This window comes from Mytilus edulis, chromosome 13, assembly GCF_963676685.1.
Source record: "Mytilus edulis chromosome 13, xbMytEdul2.2, whole genome shotgun sequence".
Classification (NCBI taxonomy): domain Eukaryota; kingdom Metazoa; phylum Mollusca; class Bivalvia; order Mytilida; family Mytilidae; genus Mytilus; species Mytilus edulis.
The window spans coordinates 59143258-59170991 of NC_092356.1; the positions used below are offsets into that span (position 1 = coordinate 59143258).

The 27734-nt window shown below is 34.2% G+C and overlaps 1 protein-coding gene and 1 long non-coding RNA gene across 2 annotated transcripts; both read left to right on the forward strand.

The window, feature by feature from the left end:
• Positions 1-1544: 1544 nt before the first annotated feature.
• Positions 1545-3977, forward strand: LOC139500439 (GATA zinc finger domain-containing protein 14-like). Its single transcript, XM_071289177.1, has one exon. The coding sequence runs from the start codon at positions 1545-1547 to the stop codon at positions 3975-3977; it is 2433 nt and encodes an 810-aa protein (XP_071145278.1).
• A 3629-nt stretch (positions 3978-7606) lies between these two features.
• Positions 7607-18306, forward strand: LOC139502261 (uncharacterized). The gene is made up of 4 exons (XR_011658765.1): positions 7607-7702; positions 17462-17647; positions 17843-17924; positions 18206-18306. It is a non-coding gene; the product is annotated as an uncharacterized lncRNA (long non-coding RNA).
• Positions 18307-27734: the final 9428 nt, after the last annotated feature.

Sequence of the window (27734 nt, forward strand, 5' to 3'; positions counted from 1 at the left end):
ACAAAAGGATCATCGCTGAAACACTTGAGCACATATAAAAAAAAACAAAAAAAAAAAAAAAACAAACAAAAATCATGAAACTGTTATTTGAATTATAGAAAAAAGATATCAGTTTCCCTTTGTGATCCTTTATGTATCCAAACCAAAATTGTAAAAAAAAACAACAGTTCTTTGATTTGCAAAGAACGACAATAAATTCTATGTTATCATTATTTGAACTGATGAAGGTTATACAAAAAAAAAAAAACATTTTCTCATTCGGCAATCCTTGGTAGAATCCGCTACTCTCCTTCCTAGATGAGGATAAAATCGTCCGAGTTGAGACGAAGACAAGTTTTAGAACTATGTAGATAAGAACATGACAATTGCCATTACATTTACAGTGCGTGCCTAGATCGTAAACGTCGCACAAAGTGCTATAATATATAGATACGATGATGTCTTAAAAACCTTTTTATTAGATTTTATGATGTAAATTCTAATATGACGTGCTTCGAAAGCCATAGATTTGTTGTAAATTTACTAACGCTCAGGATAAAATTCGAATATCACGGCCCAGGCCATGTGTAAATTTCCAACAAATCTATGGCTTCCATGAATTATTTCTTAAACGACAAATTCTATGCGTGGATTAAGTTTTTAGACACTATGAACGTTTTATTCGATTTTGATGAAAACAGAGTCTCTGATGAAAAGACAAAGTGTTTTTAGCTTTTACTGAGAGCCTTAGTCTATACTGTGACTGTGTTATAGTAGTCTCAGGTCTATATATATAGTTGTGAAAGGCGAACTATTTTAGATTTTAATGCTGCAAGCTTGTTATTCTTTTTACCAGTGCGAACGTGAGCGTGAGTGAAGTAATTTATTTTACAACATTTATCTTTAAGAATTGAACTATTTTACTATTTTACTACGTAAACATATATAATCCCCCTGTATATATGTCCGGTAACTAGCCTATTAAACGCAACTAAGAATACATACTACAAGCTATACGTGCAACTAGAAAGTGATCCTGTATATATTAGTGGAGGATATAGTGTACATATTATATTCCCACATTCGTGGTGGTGGGTTTTGTTCTACACGCCGTAACGGTTTGGTTGTCCTACAAAGGATGTGAAGATTTAAAAGAAGAAGTTTACCTTATCTCCCTTCCAGAACTATTTATAGGTGGCGCTGTATACAGAAAAAACGAAGGAACGAGGCTCGATGGTGGATGCACAGTTTTTATCACAGCACAAGTTTTATCCATTTTAATGCGTTATAGTTGACTTTTACCAACACCAGTGTAATATATTGTACAGATATGCACCCGTTGTCCATTTAATCCTTTAATTCAGAACTTTTTTTAGACGTTTTAAGTTATAATTGACACTTTTATCACAATTTTTTACACCGGCTTGCCGGCGCCATCTTGGAAATTTTTACATAGTGTATATAGAACTTTTACCCAGTGAACTTTTACCGGTACATGTATATTTTTAATAACGTTTTAGTGGTTTTGTTTCTGCTTGGTTTCATATCACTCAATCATCATCATTATGTCATTAACTAGACGTAGTCACAGAACTAGAAATGCGCCAATTGCCTATACCCCTACAAGACTGGGGACCGAAGTAGCCACTTTAAATACTAGGCGTAGATCTCAAGAGCAAAGAAACTCAAATATAGACAATAGTTATAATGATACAAATGCTCAAAATGAAACATCTGTTCCATACACACTAAATATTGATAAAGCAATGTCAGGCAAAATAGAGGCAGCAAATAGGGAAAGTCAAATCCGAGTTGAAATGAAACATGACAATCTAGTGCTTGAATTAACAGCAGCGTGCTATGAAGAATTTAAATCTGTTGTTAAAGGATGCCTTGTCTCCAAACATATCAAATATGACATTACTACTAAAACTGATAAAAACAATCTTCTAGTTGAGGAACAAATATCAGTAAAGAATAGTCACAAAAAACAGCAATATAGAATAAATTGTTACAACACCAGTAGTAGAGTACTTATAAATGGCAACGCTTTGGAACTATTCTTGCGTAACATCTTACCTGAGGTAGTTATCTTACTTAGTCAAAATAAAAGCTTCGATAAACTGAACTCATTAATAAGGCAAACCTGCAGTAAATATCTTCAACAATCAAACTCTAATTATGGTACGCCAACTGCGCCAATAAAACACACAAAATCCAATCAGGAGCGTAACAAGGATGCAAATCCGGCAAAAGTCAAAACAACCATAGCTATTACTACTCCATACCCTGTCCTGGGACATTGTTCTACTACAGGTCAACAGACAAGTGTTAACAATAATACTACTGTAAATAAGGTTCAAAGTGAGAGTACTCGTAACAACAATACTACCGTTAACATGGTTCAAAGTGAGAGTGTTCGTACCAAACATAAGCCAACAAATGAATCAACCATTAACAGTCCTTCTATATTAAGTGATGTAACAACAGATCCTGAACTAATACAGGATACAGACTCTTATGCAATATGCCCCATATGTAATGTATTCTGCAAGGCCAACTCAGTTGAATGTAGTATTTGTACCTACTGGTTCCACTACGTATGCCTGAACATTCAACCTAAAGAATCAAGAGCGCTTGAGACCTCAAATAGTCCATACACCTGTCGTGGTTGTGTACACATGCAAGACTTTCTCGATTGTGAGCAAGCCGTCAACAGATCGTCTATCATCATTTCAACATCAGATGACGCCAGCATGTCAACGCCAGATGCAATCAGTAATGCACCAATAACGACTGATAAAACCATTATCAATACCCAAGATGTAACACCTAACTCCACTCAACTGGAACGTGGAAGACCAAAGAAAGCCACTTCTAGTAACACAGAAGAAGCCAATGACAGCGTATCTGTACAACAAACTCCAACCTCTTGTGCAGATCTAGTGACAAAAAACAGCATGTCTCAACAAAATATTGAAGTTGTTCCTCGTACCGAACTACAAAATAAGGAAAAGCAACTCCGTGCTATTGAGAATAAATTAAGCAAAACTGAACTTGATCTTAATCAAACAAAGAAACAACTTGTAACGGCAAAAGCATTCATAGCTAAGCTTGAAGACAAATGCAAAGATATGGAAGAGTCGAATCGCATCCAAAAAACAAAAATACTTTTACTAGAGGGTATACACAACAATGATGAAAACCAGCCTAGAAACAACCCATCTTTACAACGCCAATGCAGCTGTACTGTAAGTGAAAATAACCCAATGATGCAGATATATGAACAGCGAATTCGTCAACTTGAACTTGAGAATGTCCGTAATGCCTGTCGGATGGACAGCATTGAAAACTTAGTAAAAATTGAAAATTTAACAACACAATTGAACATCAGTAAAAACAATGCTCAAACCCACGGTACTTCAAGTCAAAATAGTCTTAATAGTGCAACTCTACCTACATTCCAGACACGGAATAACGGGATCCCGATTGTTGTAAACCATCCAAATGCTCGAAACGTAGGAAATGATAACTCTCCTCAGAACTTTAATCAAGCATCGACAAATAGTGGCCATCCGTCTAACATCATAAACGAAAATGTACAACCAGCCAAACTAAATACTACGCATGCTACTAGTAATGACTCCCTACCCACAGACAACTCCAAGCAGCCTTTAACAGGGAATTCGGATAGTATGCAAAGCGAGCAACAGGCAACATTTTGCCCAACAAATCAGTCTTTTTTAGTGAATGCACCGACTCTAACCAAACCACCGTGGATGAATTACAGCCATTGTCAGATAAAACCCATGCAAACTCAACAACAACATGTTGCACCAGTCATATATCGACATCCGCAAACGGTCCATCAAAGTCAGATGATGGTAGCAAACCCACACTTTCCTCAGAAAATCATGAGACAAATTCCAACAAACTTCGTAAACTTAAGCTGGTATCCTACAACGTCGAGGGTTTCCGCTCCAGTAAACCGTATCTAACATTACTGGAAAAAATGTCAGACATTCTCATTCTACAGGAACACTGGCTTTACAACTTTGAAAAGGACGAAATGGAACATTTTTTGAATAAATACAAATGTCACGTTAAATGTGTAGATGATACAAATCCCATATCACCACTCCAGAGACCTAGAGGGATGAGTGGGACGGCAATATGCTATAAAAGGGAAATTTCAAGCTCTGTCACCGAAAAATCTGATGGATCAATGCGCATAAATGTCATTAAGGTGGATGTACAACCTAAACCACTATTAATAATAGGTGTATACATGCCGTGTAGAGGAGGGATCGACGCTGATAGAGACTACCGTGAAACAACTGATGAACTCTCAGAAATTATTTCGAAATATAAATCGTCATGTGACATAGTTATCGCTGGTGATACGAACGCTAGTACTGCAAGAGATAAACCAAACAGTAGAGACAAATTATTTTTAGATTTTATTAAAGAACATAATTTTTATACCCCTAATGGATTAGGACAGGAAAACACTTACTTTCACCCTAGTGGTATGAGCTCAACACAGATTGATTACATCCTGGAAAGTACACCAGGACTAGTTACCAACTTTAAAGTCCTACAACGTCACCCACTTAACACGTCTCAACACGACCCAGTTGCTGGCTGCATCAATGTTGACCTGGATACTTATAATTCAGAACCTATTATCTCAAACTTACCGCCAAGAGTAAAATGGGAAAAGATAAACAAGGAAAAGTACCAAAATATGGTCTCAAATAAACTTTTAGAAATAAATTTAGAACCGGAAAAGTCTACCTATAGTGAACTCTCAAATGTAACAAGCGAATTATGTGCCATACTTGACACTGCAGCAAGAGCATGTGCTCCGACTCAAAAAAGTAAGAGCAAACCAAAATCATCCCGTTCATGGTCACCAGCTATAAACAAAGCTTGCAAAGCTAGTAAACAAAAATTCTGGGAGTGGAAATGTGACGGGCGTCCATTAAATTTAAACTGTATGTCACTTATTAACATGAAGGAGGCAAAAAAGAGACTTCGCTCTACCCAAAGACAGCATGAGGCAATGTTACGCAAGTCAAAATATGAAAAAATCATGAAAGCCCATGAGGGTGATCAGCAAACCTTTTATCGTCTTATTGCCAATCAAAGAAAAGATGGATCCGTACAAACTACATGCCTGAAAGTAGAAGAGAACCTTCTATCAACGCCCAATGATATTCGGAATGGATGGGCTGACTATTTTGAAGAACTCGCAACTCCACATTACAACAAAAACAGCTATCAAAACCAAGTTGAACTTGATTGTTTATTTTTGGAAGACATCTTTAGATCTGAACAAAAATCACAAATCATTGTAAGTGAAGAATTAGTCAGTGAAGTAATATGTCAACTGAAGAATGGAAAAGCTGCTGACAGCGCTGGCATCTGTAGCGAACATCTTAAATATGGTGGAAAAACTCTGGTCGTCATGTTAACTAAACTCATAAATTTGATATTTCAATCTTGTACTTTACCGGAACTCTTCGAAATGGGCTTAGTTAGTCCCGTGTTCAAAAACAAAGGTAAACCAGCCACTGATCCAAACTCCTATAGGAAAATCACCGTCACAAGTGTTATCAACAAGGTCATGGAAAAACTCCACCTGAATGACAATAGTACCATCATTAACAAAATACAAAACTATCTGCAACGTGGATTCACAGCAGGAATCTCACCAATATTTGCTGCCATCATAATAACCGAACTTTTTGCGGAGGCAAAAGACAATAAACTATTGCTTATCCTTGCATTATTAGATGCCCAGAAAGCTTTCGACAAGTTATGGCACAGCTCACTTCTTAGAAAATCATATCAGATTGGAATTGAGGGAGATAAGTGGCTTATGCTTAAAGCCTGGTACAACGAACTAGTATCCCAAGTCAAGTGGAGTGGTGGTCTCTCTCGTCCATTTCCAGAGAAGCAGGGTGTTAGACAGGGTGGTGTGTGGTCACCCACAGCCTACAAAATCTTCATTAACCCCCTCTTGGACCTTTTACAAAAAAATGGACTAGGATGTTACATTGGGTCAATTTACTGTGGGACTCCTACTGTCGCAGATGACATATGCCTAGCATCAAACTGCCCATATGAGCTACAAGCCATGTTAGACCTCCAGGAAAACTATGCACTGCAAGAAAACTACACTCTAAGCGAAACAAAATCTACAGTATTAGTAACTGGAAATCAGGACACGCATGAATTTTTACTCAACGGCTCACTGATTCAGCAGTCTGAAACTGCCACACATCTTGGAATAACCAGAGATAGCAAATCACGATTTGACTCAAGTACAGTGGTCCAGGAACGTATAAGCACTGCTCGTAGAGCAACCTATGCAATGATGGGAGCAGGATTGCACGGTATTAATGGTCTAAACCCATGTGTCTCAATACACTTAATTCGTATTTACATAATACCACGTTTGACATATGGACTGGAAGCCATACGACTAGCACCAAAGGATCTTACTACCATCAATCAATACTATAAGCGGCTACTTAAACAGATACAGCACTTACCAGACAAGGCTGCTGATTCCGCTTGCTATTTGCTACTAGGTGAACCACCAATTAAAGCAGAGATACATAGGAGGATATTAACAACTTTTGGCAACATCATAAGAAATTTTGATTCTATAGAACATCAATTAGCATGGCGTCAACTAGCAACAAAATCAAAATCGTCAAATAGTTGGTTTATCATGGTGAAATCCATACTGGAACAATATGATCTACCCTCATGCTACGACCTTCTTCAAAACCCACCGGGAAAATTAACCTGGAAAGAACTTGTAAAACGAACTGTAAATAGTTATTGGGATAACAAACTGAAGTTAGAAGCTGCATCTAAATCCTCTCTGAAATATGTAGATATTGACCGCCTCTCAATTGGCAAGACACACCTGCTATGGAGTAGTGCTGGACAAAACACTCATGCTATAACAAAAGCCTCTATAAAATGTAGGATGCTACTTGGAGTGTATACTCTACAAGCAAATAGACATAAGTTCAACCAATATGAAGTAGAACCGACATGTCCGCTCTGTAAGCAAGGTCCTGAAGACAGAACTCACTTTTTAGTTCAATGCCAGCATCTTACTTCGATTAGACAACCCTTTATAGATGCCCTAAGCAAAGCTATCGAGGAAATGTCACCGGGATTATACCAACAAATAACATCAGAACCAACTCAGCTTACACAGATCATACTGGATTGTTCGTCTAGTCACCTAGTGCTACCTCAATTTTACAATAGACTGGAATGTATTAGTAGAGGATTATGTTATGCACTCCATATTGCACGTAGTACCGCTTTGGACATTCACTACAAGTAATGTGCTTGAATTACTTGCCTGCATACCATTGACATTTATCATAACTTTAAAATTATTGAGTGATTGAAACACAGTAGAAACCATCCCACTCTTAGTGTATATAGACTTCTTCTTTTTAGTTTTGAGTAATTGTGGGACAGTGCATATATATGTAGTGCTGAGTACTCAACACTACAGTTCTCCAAACAGTGGAGGAAAGATACACACAACAACAACAACAACATGGATGCTGATTTGTTTTGTGCATACACTACAGAGTATAGTTTCAGTAAATTACATCCACATGGCGCAAAATTATTTAGTAAAGTTGTTTGATTGCCACAGGGATGTTACATCATATCTCAAAAGGTTAGGACTGAAATGTGGGCAGAGACAGAACAGAACAGAACATAATTTTTGGGCTCGCGGGTCTAAAATTATTTGAATTTTTTTTTATTTATGAAATGTAGGATTTCTCTATATTTTTCTATAAATGAACTTTATCTTATACTTAATAGAAAAATGAAATAAAAAAAATGGGGTCACCGTTCATTTACGCTCACAATCTGCCTTCGAAAGGAGCATACATTTTTGTTAATGTCCTTTTTTTCTGTTGAACTAATAGGAGAAATAGCGGCAATTGATATCGAAATAAAAAAATAACTAAATTACAGAAATCGCTAAAATTTTACAATTATTTAGTCTATGTACAGCTTATTCGAAAACAATAAAAAATATAGGTCACCGATGAGTTAAAAAAGATATTTCAATTTTTATGCCAAAAAATGGCATTTTTGCACCAAAGGGAGATAATTTGAAGCTTTTTCAATGGCATCTACATTTTAAAAGTCAGCTGGGGCCAACACGAATTGATTTTTTGGAATGAATTTTGTACCATATGATAAAGTAACAGCTACTTAAGGTAATCAATAAAATTTGTAATGAAAAATTAATGTTTAATTTTTTTCTGAAAATCTTATACCCGCGAGCCTCCTTAAGGGCCCACAAGGGGCATACAGAGCATACATGAATAAGGAAAAAGAACATTGATTTGCATAGATACATGGATACAAACAATTTTTTTACATACAGTTACAATACAATTACTATTAACTCATATTCACAAGATTTTACAGCTGAAATTCTGTTGGAAGGCAATATAATCGCTATGCGGATAATTTGGGCAGTTTTTGTTTAAAATTAATTATGTGGGTTCGTGGTCTAGTATTTAAGACCGATGGCTACAGTGCTACAGGTCCCAGGTTCGATCTTGACTCGGGGCGCTGGAAATTCAGTACCATAAGTAGGGTGATTTTCATCCTCCCACACACATCTCGGGGACCTAGACCGGAATGGGTATCCAACCGTAGTCTAAAATCGGTCATCTTGTCAGTTCGTTAGGTATTTGTGTTGAACTTACATAATGTAAGACATGGGGAAACTACGCATTGACGTCACTACAGCGTAGAAAAACAGTGTCAAATACGTTTTTTTCTGCACTTTTGAATAAAAAAACATTTCTTAAGGTATGTTTTCATACACCTTATCGCTAATCCTGGCTGACCCGGCCGCTTGAACTTTTGACGTCAACAACAATCACTTTTTCATTGTGGTGTCAGATATTTTGCTTTATGAAGTCAAAATTTTATGGGAACCTGTGTGATATCCAGTAATAGCAGACAAATAGCGATAAGGTGTATTGTTGTTCCCAATTATTGCTAAAAAATGCCAATTTTCTAATGCTCATTTCGATCCTGATTTCCTATTGTCTAAAAACATTCTAGAACTTCACAAAATACCACTTCCGGCATCCATTGCTTTGTGTACATTGTTAATGTTAATTATCACTGAACTAGTATATATGTAAGCTTCAAAGCTATGTCCGGCCTCAAATCTATGTCCTTTCAGCAAATCTATGTCCTTTTTAATATTGCGTCATAGACGTTCCAAATATTCATCCTTTACCCTTTTTCTTTTTAGTAAATAAATATGTGCAGTTTCATTTTTGAAGGCGGCATACAATATTAACACATAAGTCATGTAAGATTTTAACCACATACATGGAGAAATGACTTAATAAAAAAAGTCATAAGACCGTACTTTAAACAATATTAAAAATACCCGCGAAATAATTTAGCCAGATTTACTTAACCATAAACTATATTTGAGCCCTTGCACACACATGGAGAACACATACCAACTTAATATTAAATTAAGGGAAATGACTTATATTATTGGAGGTTTCTCAACATCTTAGGCCAAAAAAAAAATAGGTGTGTTTCCGGTCGCCCGACCGACCCTAATTTTTTGGCGCCGACCCTAACTTTTTTTTCCCCGGAAAAAAAAAAAAAAAAAAAAATCCGGATTTTTTTCGTTTTTTTCCGGAAACGGTTTTTGTTTAGTATAGCCTTTGAATGGCATCTTTTAAACGTTTGATTTCAAATAAAATTTTAATACAGTAAGCATTTGTGTGATACAGATTGAAGTCAAACAACGGCATGGCTTCTGCTATGGCCATCTGTTTATAATTTGTTCAGAATTTTATAGGAATAAAATTGACAGTATAACAAGTTTACAATGTTTTGGCATTTACTTCTGACAGTCTTTTCTAATACAAGAGGGAAGCCAAACGTTCAATTTTGGATTAAATTTAATTTTAATATCTGATATTTGCTCAACCATAGCCCCAAAACTCAATTTGTAATTGATTTTCTTTTAAACAGCTAGTATATAATCAAAATTTCAAAGATTTTCACCCATCCCTCTATCATGTTATTAATATTTGGTATTTGTAGAAAAGCTGGCATCAGTTCTGTGAACTAAATTGTCTGAAAGAAACTGCAATGATTATAAAACAGGTCTTTGCTGAGACAGACTTTGATGGGCTTTCTGTGTAAGACTATAGCCTGACCCGTACAGATGGCATATCAGTTCTGAAAAGTTTGAAAATTTTATAAGCTGGAAGTCCTGGCCAAGTCTTCTGCAACTTTTGAACATGGACTATTCATATCTTGTATACTTTATACAATGAACTGATGAAAATAACCTGAAAGAATAACAAACTGATTATAAAAATACACAAAAAACAACCGAAGCAGGCCAGTAAAAAAAAAAAAAAAAAAAAATAAAAAAAAAAATACCTACCTACCGACCCTAATTTTTTGGGGCATGCAACAGGAAACACACCTATTTTTTTTTTTGGCCTTAGGAACGAACGAAAATTGCCCTAACTTAACGTTACTTGCCATAACGAGAAAAGAGGCAGAAATAATTTATTTAATAATATTGGACTATCGGCTGTGTTCTTCTTCCTTTTGAAATGTCTTTTATTTAAAAAAGAATATATACATGCTGTATTTTTTAAGACCATTTAGCATGTTTAGAGTCGTAGACATATCATACTGACTTGATATATATCATATAATATACAATTTACAGTGTTCCAGCTAGGTTTTCAAAAGGGCAGGGTGTCAATCCTGAAAAAGGGCATTTAACGCGCGATATGATAATATGAAAAGGGCATATTTTAATAAAAGATGTTAATCAAACATTTGTGTTTATTCGTTGAATCACAGGTTATACAAGAACAACATCTTTAGCCCATATACATTTGTAGAACTCTATCTTTCTACTTTTAAGGCTGATAAACTTGTCAAGCAGCTTGTCACACAAGTTTTTTTATCATTGCTTGGCACAGTTGAACTTTATATGCAGTATGTTTTGAAAGGAGATCTGTTTCATACTGTTTCTATGGTCTACCACATTTTACCAGTTTCACCTTTCTACCCCTGCTGTGCTTGATGGCAATACAGCACAAAACAGCTGTGCTCAGTAAATTCACAATTTTAGGATATAAAGCAACAGTGAAAAATAGTATCAAAAATAAAGAATACAGAAAAAGATGACCAAGGCACCCTACCAACACTGCTACTAAGACCCTCTTTAACTTTTCCCATAACTCAAAATAAATACCTAAACATATATATTCTTAAGCAAGAAGTATGGAGACACATTTTAGAATATGTAAATGGGTTACTCAATGCTAGGAAAAAAATCAGATTGAGTTATCTTTCTTCATTCGGGTGTGCTCCTTCTTTGGAGGATTATAAACAGTACGTAAATATGATGTAAATATGATCACAATATGGCGGTCAATTTTGTTATTTTCGTATCAAAAATGAAGGCAGTCAATGACAAATACGTCTGAATTTTCTGTTTATTTTACAGAAAACAAGTAAAACAATGTCTTCAACGAGTTTATAATGGTTTTCTAACTTTCTGTCATGACGTTTCTTCCATGAAACTACGGTAAACATCGCAAATTGTGCCCAAGTTGTTGTATGCACATTTCTTCAAAGATAATTGCTGACTGACCGATTCTATTTGAACGAATTAATGTTGATGATCATTAATGACCCATCCGATAAACGGATTACCTATAACAACAGATTATGACACCAGTTGTAACCATTGATTAGCTTGGGGTGGTAAACAAAGTCATAATCTTTTCCCCAGGTAAAATTTAGTAATTAGCGTATCATATCAATACGCAATCGATCTTCAAAAAAGGCAGGGCGCCCTGGAAACTGTAAAAAGGGCACAGGGCGCCACTCGGAAAAGGGCGGGCACCGCGCCCTCTGAAAACGGCCTAGCTGGAACACTGATTTATGGTTCAATCAATGACAGTTGGAAATCTTATTTATTGAAAAAATTTGTGAAAGAATATAAAATATTTAGACCAAGGACATTTATAAAAATATGCACCTTTCAACAAGAATACAGAAAACTATTACTTTACGATTGGTCGAGTGCTCCTGTATATTTCTGTAACCTTTTCCTAAAAGATAATTTTCTTTTAAATAAATAGTAGTGTTCACGACATATTTATCCAAGATACTCTTGAGCATGTAAATGACGCTCATACATACGCTCATGCGTATCAGCAAGTCGGACTACTTGGACCTAGTGCACCTTAAGACTATCCTGTTAGGTGCTTTATTTTAGGAGACAGTCTATACCCAAACAATCCTCCTTTATTCGTTCCATATTTATAAAGGATGTGTCGATATAATAAAAGAAAAATACTAAACTTGTGTCATATTAATCACTTTTCAATCCGTTATCAAACGCTAACTAATCTTGTCGTGAAATTCATGGAATACTTGCCACTGAACGTTTAACATCAAACAATCAATCAAATACAAACCAGACGCGCCAATTGTTTTTAACATTAACATTACATAACAATGATCTTTTAAAATGGTTTAGGCAGATAAATGAAAAGCATATACGACATGTAAACAAACGAAACTCAACGTAAGAATATGTAACATTCAACAATAGAAAACAAATTGGAACACTAATGTTTACCCACAAAAATAAAATACAAGGTTGCAAAAAGACTAAGAAATTAATAACTGTTGTCTTTAAACACACGGGTATATCGGAAGAAATTTATCGTGGATTTTATTTTTACAAAATTACTACTCCATAACAATACGTTGGAGAGTTTCGTTCGTTCGTAAACTATGATGTTGATAAACGTTTTATAAAACAAAAAACCTACAATGCCAAACTTATTAGATGGGCATAAATGTGCACATGGCGAAACAAACTGGAAAAAGGATTTAAAACATTACACAGATTTGAGGCCTTATCTTTTTTAACGGACATAGATTTGCAAATGACGTCACGATTGAAAATCGGACACAGATTTGAGGCCGAATCTTTTTTACGGACATAGATTAGCGATGGACGTCACAATGGGGCATAAATTTGAGAAACAGACACAGATTTGAGGTCGTACACAGACCTGAGGTTTACATATATATTTATTTAGCAGTCAGGGGACTTACTGAAATAAGTGATTTTTAAATCACTTATTTGAGTAGCAAATTCGAGGTTTTGTCACAAATTGGGATTTTGTAGTTTTTTCAAAATTTTAAACACATAGGTTTAAATAACATCTTTTAATTAGTAAAATTAAAACATATGAACTTTTTGCTTCTTTTAAGTAGCAAGTTTTATGCCTTTGATGCTATCATTTACCTGAAAATTCTATTTTAGTTGAAAAAATGCTATAATAATGGCTTTACATAATGAACTGATACTTTCTTAAAAGATTTTTCACAGCAGTGGGAGTATTTTTCCTGTGAAGTTCAAGGTTTCATCTTTCAGATTATGTAATAAAATTCTACTGTTCGCGATAAAAATTTCACTGTTCGGGGGTGTTGAAATTAGTGGGGGTTATTAAAAGAATGATACTTAAAGAAAGGATTTTTGGGAAGGAAATTAAGGTCTGATACTTAAACAAGTGATTTTTATGTCATTATCCTAGATTCAGTACAAGGTCATCACCTGAAATGACCTGGTCATCCTAGACAACACATGTACAGATGTTGGTTCTGATAAGTTTAGAAACATAATTAGTCCCGTGATCATTAGTATTCTATATTTAAAGCTACATGTACACTAATATTAAATCACTTCTTCTAGTGATTTATTTGTACTACTTAAATAGGTGATTATTAAAGAAAGACAACTCTAACTTCCAACCTTTATGGAAATAATGTTACTTGAATCAGTGATTTAGAAAATCACTTGTTTAAGTAAGTCCCCTGACTGTTTAGGGGACATCTGAAGGATGAGGGAATTTCTGGCTGCATTGAAGACCTCAATATGTGATACAAGGGGAAAATATTAATGAATTTAAAAAAATATTATAATCAAACGATTGTGTAATTACAATGAGTAGTTTTTATACGACCACAAAAATTTTAATTTTTCGTCGTATATTGCTATCACGTTGGTAGCCTGGTGCAGCCAAATATTTCATTAGTCATATTTAAGTTATCTTTAATGCATTTGAAAGATCTTTTAAAAAGAAAGAAACTACATTTTATTTCATGGAGATTGGATGTATAGTTTTTGAGGTACGACATTTTGAATGTGTTGAATATGTTATATTTTTAGACCGTTTCTATGATACCTTTAATACAGTAATATGGCACCGAAAACAGTTAAAAAAGCAAAAATCAAATAATGAAAATAACAGAACTTTTTAATGCCTCAACCTTTTGATGTAAAATTTTAAATACATATAAAGAAATATAAGAACCTTAAATGAGTATAAGAATTGATTTTTTTTTTGTGTTGGAAATTGAAAAAAAATCCATAGTTACCATGGTAACGAAACAGAAAAAAATGAAAATAACTGCTTTGAGGGCTTTTTACTTGCAATAGTATCTACATAAGTCAGCTTTTTTATAGGAATTGTTAGTTTATTGATAAAACAAGTTTAGGGGTTCAATTTCTGCTGTTGTTTTCTGATATTTGATTATAAAATTTTCAGTTACCATGGCAACAGAAAGCATTATTTCGTATTTTTCGTGAAATTTCTTCTCAAATGATAAAAATTCAAAATGTTGAAACTTTTCTGTAACTACAAAAGATGAGGTTTATTTTTATGACAATTTTAGAGTTAAAAATGCTTACAAAATATAATAATATATGTATTTTTGTTTCCATAGCAACAGTATAAATTCTGAAATTGTAAAAAAATAAAAAAAAATATCAAGTTGTTACGACCAAATCTTCATACATCTTTAATGAATACTTTTAGTTTTCGCACTCTAACTTGAGTAAGGGAGCTATCATTTGATTTTTATGGGGGGGCTAGGATGAAATTTGAAAAAAATAGGCAGGACAGGAGTTTTGAGTAAAAAAAAAAGGCAGGATGAGACACTTGCAAAAAAAAAAAGTCAGGACGACAATTTAGGTAAAAAAAAGTCAGGATAAACTAAAAAAAAAAAGGCAGGACCGAACAGAGTGAAAAATAAAAAAGGCAGGACAGAGATTACAGCTAAAAAAAATGCAGGACAAAATTTTTCATCCTAGCCCCCCCATAAAAATCAAATGGTAGCTCCCTAAAAGTGAATAGAAATTGATGAAATTTTGACACAAGGTTTATGACCACAAAAGGAAGGTTGGGATTGATTTTGGGAGTTTTGGTCCCAACATTTTAGGAATAAGGGGCCAAAAAAGGCCCAAATAAGCGTTTTCTTGGTTTTTCGCACAATAACTTTAGTATAAGTAAATAGAAATCAGTGAAATTTAAACACAAGGTTTATGACCACAAAAGGAAGGTTGGGATTGATTTTGGGAGTTGAGGTCCCAACAGTTTAGGAATTAGGGGCCAAAAAGGGGCCCAAATAAGCATTATTCTTGGTTTTCACACCATAATTTACGTAAATAGAAATCGATGAAATTTAAACACAAGATTTATGACCATAAAAGGAAGGTTGGGTTTGATTTTGGGAGTTTTGGTCCCAACAGTTTAGGAATAAGGGCCCAAAGGGTCCAAAATTGAACTTTGTTTGATTTCATCAAAAATTGAATAATTGGGGTTCTTTGATATGCTAAATCTAACTGTGTATGTAGATTCTTAATTGTTGGTCCCGTTTTCAAATTGGTCTACATTAAAGTTCACAGGGTCCAAAATTAAACTAAATTTGATTTTAACAAAAATTGAATTCTTATGCTTTTTTGATATGCTGAATCTAAACATGTACTTAGATTTTTGTTTATGGGCCCAGTTTTCAAGTTTGTTCAAATCAGGATCCAAAATTATTATATTAAGAATTGTGCAATAGCAAGAAATTTTCAATTGCACAGTATTCAGCAATAGCAAGAAATCTTCAATTGCACAGTATTGTGCAATAGCAAGAAATTTTCAATTGCACAGTATTGCGCAATAGCAAGAAATCTTCAATTGCACAGTATTGTGCAATAGTAAATATTTTCAATTGCACAGTATTGCGCAATAGCCAGAAATATCTAATTGCACAATATTGTGCAATAGCAAGAAATTTTCAATTGATTGGAGTTATCTTTCTTTGTCCAGAATAGTAATTGAGTCAACTTAAATCATTGTTTTATACAATATACAATGTATATTCACTTTTACTACCAACTGATAAATTAAAACAATCTTTACCATTCAGTGATAACAAGCACCTTTTGTTACATTTTAATATTTTATGATGTATTTAAATGAGTAGTTATTGTTGCAAACTCCATTAGAAATTTGAATTGAGATCAGTTTTGGAAAAAGGGAAAGGGGTGTGTGAAAAAAAGGGGGGGCGGGTTAAATTTTTCTCATTTGCTCAAAGGCAAAAACAAATTTTTAAGTTCATTAGACCACATTCATTCTGTGTCAGAAACCTATGCTGTGTCAACTATTTAATCACAATCCAAATTTAGAGCTGTATCCAGCTTGAATGTTGTGTCCATACTTGCCCCAACCGTCCAGGGTTCAACCTGTGCGGTCGTATAAAGCTGCGCCCTGCGGAGCATCTGGTTGAGTTATCAATTTTTAAAATTTTATTACCAATCAACATTATCCAGTCAGTCTTTTTAGGCAAAATTTTTAGAAAATGGGTGAGGGGTACAAAAAATGATTTTACCAGAAGCATGTACATCCCATATCTCTTTTTTCTTTTCAAATTTCTTAGATATGTATTTTCTCAATCATTTATAACAAAGAAGTTAAAAAAATATGCATTTTGTTCTTCAAACACACAAATTTACAAAATCGACAGCATGGTGAATTTGACTCAAAAAGCATCAAAATATGATAAAACTTTCTTATATTAATACCTACCTATGTATAGTAATTTTAATTTAAACTTATTCAGATTCAGTGGTGGATCCAGCCATTTTAAAGGGGGGGTTCCCCAACACAGAGTAAAGGGTGGATTCTAACTATATGCTCCCATTCAAATGCATTGATCGCCCCCCCCCCCCCCCCCCCCCCCCCCCTGGATCCGCCACTGCAGATTGGTCCTCTTCATCTTAATTGAAAGTATGAACAATGATGAAAAAAAGTTTAATTGTGGATTTGGGTATTTTTTTCATGATAATAGCCCAAAAATAGGTAAAAATTGATGAAAAATGGGAAAATCATGAAAATTTGGTACTTTAAAAGGGCTGTAGCTAAACATTGCTAAAAAAGAAGTGCACCACCATATGATTTATAATGTCTTTACAAGACTTATAAACCCAAAAATCACTCAGAGGTGTGCATCCTTAATTCAATTTAAATATTTTCATAATTTCATTTTATTTCAGCACAATTACACTGTAAGTGGTCAAGTAACATCAAGCCAAGTAAACGTGTGCAATAATCCAAATTTAATTGTACGACAGTCTCCTGATTCATACAGCACACCTGCAGGATCAAATGTATCTACTTTGAAGCAACTCACAGAGTCCCATTGCATAACAACTGAAGAATAAGAAGTCAATTATCCTATGGTAAGTTATCAGAGAGTGTTGGCAGTTTCTTAAAACGTTGGAGATTTGTTTGCCTCACCTACTATAGTAGAGGGAATTATGTTTTCTGGATATTTGTTAATTTGTAATCTTTTTATCTATCTATAGTAGAACTTGTAAACATGAGAATTGTATTGAAAGCAAATGTCAAAATTAATGTTCGTCTTATATTTGTAGGTCAGACCCAGACGTGAATTTCTTGACCGTCATTGTACTTAAACAAGTAGGTGCATCATGGGAAGTGTTAACCAGAAAAGAGGTAAAAATTTCTCTGAATTCAGAAATTATTTCCATGATTTTATTAATGCCAAAACTGCACAGCACCAGGTTTCACAATAATTAAAGCTTTTATTCATATTTTCAGTAGTGATTTTATCTTTATTGCAATCAACATATTTAAATACTGTAAACATAATAATAAATGAAGAAATTTATGTCAAGTTTTTATTATTCATGTTATTGTAAAAATGCTACCATATCAATTTTGACACTATAAAAACTTGCATTCTTAATTTCAACTGGTTTATCTGTAAATTGAAGGTCTGTAGTTATCTGAAGGATTACATTGGTAGCAGACAGTTGTATAATCAGAATGACCCTAGTATCGTGTTCTGTAAAAAAGATGCTCTGGGAAAAGTATTTGGAGTTGATAAGTTTACCTTCACAGAAGCAACGTAAGTATTTATCTATAATTGTATACATTATCACTGAACTAGTATACATATATTTGTTTAGGGGACAGCTGAAGGACTCCTCAGGATGCTGGAGTTTCTCTTTGTATTGAAGACCCATTGGTGGCGTTCCACTGTTGTTGGCTCTATGGGCAAGTTGATGTCTCTTTGACACATTCCCCATTTCCATTCTCAATTTTATGTATATGTATATAATATGCATGTTCTGTACCATTGAGGCCACATTTAAAAGAATGTCTGTTTCCCCTCCCCCGGGTCTACTCTTTGTAAACAAACCAGGCAGGCAGGTAATTTTTTTTTCCATGGTTTGACTTGTCCACTGGAAGCCACTTATCAGTTGTTAGTGCTCAATTTGAGTGTATTTATTTAGATTATCAATCCTTTTGCTTTCAAGCACTATTCAAAATATGCACATTTAGTGCATAAAACTAATGTAGCATTAAAGTGTATATTTACTTCTTTCTGATTTGACAGTTATTAAAGCTTTTATTAATAACATATTTTAAAGTACAGCTATTTTTAGAACCAGGCAGATCTTAAAAAAAGTGATTCATCCAATATTCCAATTCTCAGTTTTTTGTGTATAAATATCTTCACTACAGTATTAAAGATAAGAATATACAAAAAAAAATCACCAACAAATAGTAATACAAATAAAAATAATGATATTAAATCACTAGTTGTTCCTATCATTCCTTTGTAAATTGCACACTATTGAATGATGCTTATTTGGATGAACAACTAAGAACCCAGTATAATTATACACCAAATTGAAGTTTTATAACTTTTCTATGTTTATCATGTAAACATGGTAAAAGTGTGGTTTTTTTTAATAAAAGTGTAGAAAAAGAAATTTGAAAATTTGTTAGTTTGCCTGAAATTATCTCCCTTTTCCCGTAAAATTATGGAGCTCTCTTACTTGAAAACCGTAAAATGTCTATTGTTTATATTCCATATCAACAACTATGGAAGCAGACGTTGAGATGAGATGCAGTTTCTCATGCTTTAGTAATGTAAAATGTGATACATCAATCTTCTATCCCGCTGAAAACGCTGTGATTTTGTAAAAGGAATGCATTAAGGATATAAGAAATCACCTAATTTCTAACAAACTGGGAAAATTTACAAGTTTAAATGAGGGACATTTAATTTGCTTTCAGGCTGGAATATTTTCTGTCATGGGAGAATATTTGGGGTGTCCGAACCACAGGTATTCTCTCGGTATGAAGTGGAGGAGGAGCAGCATATTATGTGGTCATCCTGACCACAAGGGTAAATCCAAGCCTGAATTCGACCGGACAGTCACGCCTCAGATAAGCCACCACCTTTTGAGAACCAGAGGAGTTGTGCTTCCAATAGGATCAGGTAATCATCTCAAGTTTAAAGATAATTAGGAGGCTGTTTGATAACTTAATAAAACTTCAGAACCCAAGCCCTTAATTTGCAGTGTAGTACTGACAATTTTTTTAAAGAGTAATGTGGGACAAATGTGGGGGTAGAGTGAATTAATCTTAATTTTCAGTCTGAACTGTATCATGTCTGTTCGCCCTAATAACACATTTGCCCTGAGTCCGTTTTCTAGAAAATATTAATATTCAGGGCATCGAAGTTGAATAAACTTATTCAGATATTCAGGGGGGGGGGGGGGGGGGGGGAGCTATGCTAAACATGTATTTTAAAAAAAAAAATCTAAGTAAGTTTACATTTTGTCTTGCTAGTACTAGTGGCTACATGTATGCAATTTTTTAAAGTCTGAACATGAAAGTAATATATTGTCAATATAGAACTTCCAAGGTCTGAAGAACCATATTTTTTGTCTGTATTATATCATTTAAACCAACCATTTTTGGAGTAATTTAGGTGCCTTTCAAACCATATGTGTACACCATGTACACATTTACTCCAAAAATGGTTGTTTTTTATGATATAATACAATGTAATACAGACAAAAATATGGTACAGGGTCTACTGAAATGTCTGCTTTTCTTGAATAGAACTATATATACAGTTGGGACAAAATTTAAGATGTGGTCTTCTGTGACATGTCATACATTTATGAATGTGCCAAAATTTAAACTTCAATCCCTGCATACAAGTGTTACTGTAAAAAATTTAGAAAACAATCAAAACTTATGAATGCAACAATGATTTCCCCATATACATGTTTATTATTTATATATTTCTTGACAATCTGTTCATTGCATGATTTGGTTTTTCACAGAATAAAACAATTGTAGTAATAAAATTATATTATCCCTAGGCCCATAGACATGATACACTTATTAAATTTAAAATAAAATGTACAAAATTTTAAAATTTATCACACACATTTGTACTTTTTTTATAAATTCAAAAATTAGCTTGAAAGTGCAAGTATCAAAATTATTTCTTTTTTTTATATAGGTTTGTGCAGAAATTGCAGACAGATTGTTACCAGAGAAATGGAAGAATCTTATCTGGCCAAATTTTGAGGTTCAACTTAAATGTGTACATGTATTATATAATCAAAGCAATACACCTTATCACTATTTATCTGCCATTACTGCAAAAATTCCAGTAAAATTTAAACGTCTGACATGATAGATAATATATCTGACACCACAATGGAAAAGTTATTGTTGTATTATCTCATAAGTTTAAGCAAAAGAGGTTTTTTGGTCAAGGGGAACAGATTTCCAAATACTGATATGGTGTATATATATACATGTAAATGCATACCAAAAAAAACCAAAACAATCAAAACATTTTATTTGTATTGACACAAAACATTTTTTTTTAATTTTAAACAACAGGCCTGAAGGTTATAAATTGTAGACATTCTGCAGAGAACTAAACGCAACCTTCAAAAATGAGCAAATCCCATACCACGGGGGGGTCTCTTCCTATATAAAGGTATATACATATGTGCTGCTGGAATGGGTCCCTTTTTTGATCCGTCAAATATATCAATGGGGTGCAATTTTACCGAGGAAATATATCAATAGGTAGTAATTGACCGATTGTGATATATCAATGGGTCATAAATTTCAGTTTGTTGTGCAACGATCTTCACTGAATTTCCCAAACTCTTTGTCATTAAAATTTCCACATCTGCTGAAACTTATTTACACAAGTTTTGATATTGATTAAATTTAATTACACTGTCACAATTAATAATCTTCAGTAAATTACCCAGTAGATATTGAACCTTTTGCACTAGTTGCGTCACATGAGTTGCGTAACACATCGATTTATTTGCACTTAATTTGTTGCGTCTATTCTCATTGACATTGTGTGTCTTGCTTAATCACTTTTAATTTGTTGAAAGAATTTGTCATTATTTGATTGCCAAAATGAAAGACATACGAGGCATTGACAGAGGGAAATGTTTAAATTGTCATGAATGTGAGGAATTTACTGGAACTTTAAGATGTGATTATTGTGACTATGTAGCTGCAAAACACATTCGATAACAAGAGGAGGAAGCTATAACGGGAGATGAATCAAACAAACATTTCAAATTGGACACTTTGGAACATAGTGGTCATAGTGATGTAGGATTAACATCACTGATGAGTGGGTTCGAGAATTTATAAGAAAACTGCATAGAAGAAGTTTCAAATGGTATGTGCAAACTTAATTTCAACCAAGTGTTGTATTTTTATTTGTTCGTCCATAATAAACAACGTTTCACGTTTAGGGGACGACCTTTTGATATTCACTTTATGCCAATCCAAAGTTATTTATTTTTCACCGCGTAACTGTTTATTTTCAGCTTTTGCCAGGACAAGTTATTTATTTTCAAAACCTGTTATTAATTTTCAAAATCCTGCCTGATGAGTTATTTATTTTCACTTGATGCTTAACCAGTTTATTTATTTTTCACGGCTTCGCTGCTCAACCATTTATTTCAGCTTTTGCCAGGACAGGTTATTTATTTTCAAAATCCTCCTCCCCCTCCTTGGCAATATATCAATTACAATTTAAATATTTCCATTAAATATGATGTTTTGTAAAGAAAAGACTTTTGAACTAATTTATTTATGTGATATTTGGTTAAATTTTGCAAGATTGATGAAATGTGAAACCATTTTTAAAAAAACTATGTTTACATAATATAAACATTAACTGACCCTTTTAAAGTCTGACAATTGTAACATAATCTGATGAAGACTGTGTAAAAGACTGTCAATATAAAGATTAAAATAAGACTGTACATGTCTGGTGTTCAGAAGTCAGTTTCACAAAAAAACTTAAGACTAAGATTGATCATAAGTATACTGACTTGTTCATGACTTACGATCAACTGTAGTCGTAAGATTTTTTGTGAAAATGACTGCAGAATCTTATTATATATCAAAAATATACAATTCCTTGATTTCATTTTAATAAAAAGAATGAAGTCATTTAAAATGATATAACCAATTGTTTTCAACCAATTGTTCAGAGAACAATTGATGGTGGTGGTCTTTCCCCATTGGTTAGTTGGTTGGTTATTTTGCAAAAATCATTATTTTTATTGATTGATCGGCAATCTGTCACACAGATAAATGGGGGCCAGTATTACACATTGTACTTGGTAAATTGATTGATAGGCAATCTGTAACACAGATAAATGGAGCCCGTATTACAGTGTACTTGATAAATAAATTTCTAATCATGATTAAATGATTACTCTGAATCATGATTTGATTGATTAGATCTTCATGAAGATCGATTGAATGGTAATTAATAGTAAAACTCGATTGATTGATCGGCAATCTGTAAAACGTCAATGGGGCCCGTATTACACAGTGTACTTGATTGATTGATTACATGGTCATTTTGAATCAAGATTTGACTGATTAGATCTTTATGAAGATCGATTGATTGGTAATACATGGTAAAACTCGATCGATTGACTGGCAATCTGTAAAACGGCAATGTGGCCCGTATTACACAATGTACTCGGTTGATTGATGCCTGAACATGCATGGTTGATTACATTGTTATTTTGAATCATGATTTGATTGATAAGATCTTCGTGAAGATCGATTGATTGGTAATATATGGTAAAACTCGAGCGAGCGACTCCGTCCGTCAGTCCGTCCCATGAACTTTGTATATATGAAGTGTGATTATAATAAAGACACCGACCTACTGTCTGCCGATACTTCCATTTAAATCAAGAGAGGAAGTATTCTTAGCACGACACAGCGTGCATTATTGTTACTATTTAAGTGTTTATAAATAATGCATTTTATTTCTTTTGCAGTTAATGATAGCATTTTCCATGATGGGATTTCAAGATTGGAGAGTCTTATTAGTGAACTACAGAAAGAAGAAAATGAAAAATTCAATGTAAGCTGTAAATTTAAAGTTGTTGAGGAAGATGGAAAATCTATGTTTTCTTGCTCTCTTTGCAACAAAAATTACAAGTTGGGAGATTTTGGAAAGAAAATCCAAAATGTTAAATTTCATGCCAGTTCAAGGGGACATTTGGCAAATGTTTATGGCAGATTTTACAATAAGAAGGAATTATTGTTTTTTTGTATCCATCAAAAAAGCAATTGCTGAAACTGTGAAACAGACTGTGTAATGGAGTAATGCATTATGTTATTGAATAAAATGTGTCTTTCTGAGTAAATAAAAATAAAAATTACTCTGTGTTTGTGTTTTTTGTTAGAATTAGAGGGTTTTCAATTTCAAAATATTGGACATGGAATAGACATCATGACCTACTTTACTGACATCCAGCTTATTTGGAGTGGAATTTTGAAGTATTATTTATAAGTGGAGCCTAATAACATGGACTTATATTTTAATAAAAAGTCTTCTTTTGTGTTTTAATCATAACTTTAAGGCAGATTTTTATTGGTAAAGGCTAAAAAAGGTAATTTAATCATATTGTTGCTAACGTCACGACTTTTCCGTCCATTGTGGTATGTCACGATCGCAATTTTCTTGTTGGTTCTCAGACAGCCTATTGTAGTTATTTTTATCCCGGGTTTTATAAATAATTGAAAATAGCAATCATATTAAATTTGGATGACGTAAGGGGGTCAAAGGACTTGAGGAATCAATATCATTGGCTGTTTTATTTTTTGCGAACGTTACTGCTCGAGGTTTCCGTCCAAATCAGTGTCACGTGAGCAACATATATTTAGATCTGTAACTCTCCTGTATAGGAGTTACGATATCGCCCTTTGCAGAAATAGATTCAGAGTCAGTTCCTTCACATGATGGGGAAGCAAAGAAGGTAAGTTGTATGTAATATCGTTACAAGAGGACCTTAAATGTATTCCGTCCATCAAAAAGACGTTCGCAACAAAACGTAATGTCATGATAGTAGATGTTGCTAATGTTACTATTACGAATTGGTTTCTTGTGTATTCATTTGATATAAAGTACACCTGCAAATGACATTCTGTATATTTAGAAATTCTAAACCAGACTGTACAATTTTATTACTTCAGGCATATATTAAACATCACTGTGTGCATACATTTTAACTTTTAAAGATGTTGTTGCTCATGTGACATGTCCAAATGTCGCTAACGTTACTAATTTTTTGGTTTCTTGTGTATTCATTTGATATAAAGTACACCTGCAAATGACATTCTGTATATTTAGAAATTCTAGACCAGACTGTACAATTTTATTACTTCAGGCATATATTAAACATCACTGTGTGCATACATTTTAACTTTTAAAGATGTTGTTGCTCATGTGACATGTCCAAATGTCGCTAACGTTACTCATTTTTGTCTCCGTCACGTTAGCAACATGAAAGTAGGAGACAGAACACAATACTGTAAAATCTGCCTTATGCAGTTGGGATGAACAAGGAATTTTTCTGCTTAATCGAAAGAATGCACATTGTCGCTGCTGCAAAATTGACATAAACTTGGGATGCAGAGGAAATCCTGTCCAGAGAGCCAGGGAACATGCAAACAGCAGAGACCATAAGGAACGACAGGCTAAGTTTCAGACTAACAAAACTAGAGACATTGCAAGCTTTTTCATTAAAGGTAACTTGAATGAAGAGAAAACCAGTTGACTAGATGTGACAAAGTGTCAAGGATATTATTTAAATAATACAACATATCTCATGGCATCAGGAGAGGAACAGTCTTTCAATGTTAAATTATTAATCAATGATGTTAAAGTAGGAGAAGACGACAGCAAAACAAGCTGGTATCCTTTGCCGTTTGTAACTGTTAATTTAAAGAAACATACAACAGAATTTAAAGGAACATTTAAGCATGTTAAATGTACTGGTTATGTGATGAAAGAAGGAAACATATGTGAGCTGTGCAAAGGTATACCTACTTTGCCATCCTTCAAAAAGAGGTTACTCTTACGTACTCTCAACGTAAATGATGGGAACAGGGACTTAACAAAGGTTCGTTTTGATTACATGACTAAAACAGAACAACTTAATTTACTTCAAAAGAAATCTGAAGAACTTAAAAAGTGTCGTTCAGATGCATTTTTTCTTAAAACAAACACATTTGATTAAAATTACGTACAAGAACACTTAGAGAGAAATTGACAGAATTTAGTTCAAGAGGTGACATTAAGGCAATTTACCATAAGCTAGTAAAAGCTGAGGAAAAGGGAATTTTGGACAACAAAAATGTTTTCCTTGAAACAATTGAATCGATTGCCAACAATTTCCATGTGCAAGGACCGCACGGGAAACGATATAAGTCTAGTACACGAAAAATTTTCAAAGCGCTGTTAATCATGGGAGGTCCGAAACTGGCAAACTTTGTTGCAATTAACTTGGAAGGGCCAAATCTGAATACCATGTATCGATGGCGGAAATTGCCCACTTTGAAATGGCTCCTGGAATACAAGAAAAAAACTTTGTTTACTATTCAAAACTAGTAAAGGGTATTATGGAAATTTACAAAATACCACGAACTCCTGTTTTAGCGGCAGAAGATGAGACAGCTATTGTTGGTACTGTTATGTATCACCAAGATAGAGATGAACTTTTGGGGTTTTGTGGACCTAAAGACAACCACAAATGCATGGAGAATAATCACATAAAAGTTGGCAACGACCGTGATGCTTATGACCGTGTAAATGCATTTGACAAGAACATTATTGGTAAATATGCAAGAGTTATATTACTTAATCCTTTGCATGAAAAGATTCCACATTTAGTAGCATTACTTATGCCAACATGCAACCAATTCACTCATCATACTGTATACCATCAGTGGCAAAAGGTACAAAATTTGTATGAGCTACATCTGGAACATGAATTAGGACCGCTTATAGGTAATAGTTCTGATGGTGACAGTAGGCGAAGAAAACTGCATTTACAACTCATGACATGTACCGCAGGAGACAGATTCAGACCTATTGGATGACATCTTGGTTTCATATTTTCAGCTAGGAAAGAAGTGGTTGAAAATGGTTATGTAATAAGAGAAATTGGAGATCAAGACGTAATACATAACCATAAGAAAATCATAAATCACCTTGATCATACATCAAGAATGCTACATATTGGACCAGATTTGCTTGTACATATGAACCAAATTGAGCTGGTTATGAGATCATTCCCTGTTTTAGTGCACGGGTTGACACGAGATCATGTACGGAGAGATCGTGATCGTCAAAACTGGAAAGTAGCACAGGAGTTATCATTTCCGAGGGTGCAAGATTGTCTCAATGATCTAATTAATGGAAGTGACGACCGTGCTCCTATTCCTTCAGTCAAAGGAACTAAGGCCTTTCTTTATGTGGTACATCAGTATGTTGACATTTTCTTCAGTCCGAAAGCTTCGCTTGCTGAACGTATCTCTCTCGCAGGATTTGTCACACATTTTCTAGGAATTTGGCGGAATTATGTTTACCTTAATCAAGCACTTACTCTGACCTCCAATTTTTTGTCCCGAGAAACATATTGCGACATATTTATTTCAGTTCACTTTGCAGTAATGCTTATTTGCTTCTACAGAGATAATTTTCCAAACAGCCAATGCTTACTCCATCTAACAGGGTCAGATTGTTGCGAAGACTTCTTTTCAAAGAATGGCCAGTTTGTAGGCAACCATCATGTGTATCCATATGGTCAAATGTATCGCAATGTAAGCCATATGATTTGACTAAGTCAGATTGAAGCTAATGATAATGCCCCAAAGTTTGCCAAAGCCCACATTAAGCAGGAGAATGTATGGAAAAGTCAGTATCCTGGAGGAGTAACATGTTCCTTGAGAGACTACCCTGCTTTAGGCGAAGAAATTTCTGCATGGAAAATTGGAATACGTCGTGCCCGAGATCTTGCAAAGGAACTTGGAATAATTCCACGTGACCTCAACATAGATTTAGGGTTTGATGATGACGACGGAGTGATGACGACGGGGATGATGATGATGGGGATGATGATGATGGGGATGATG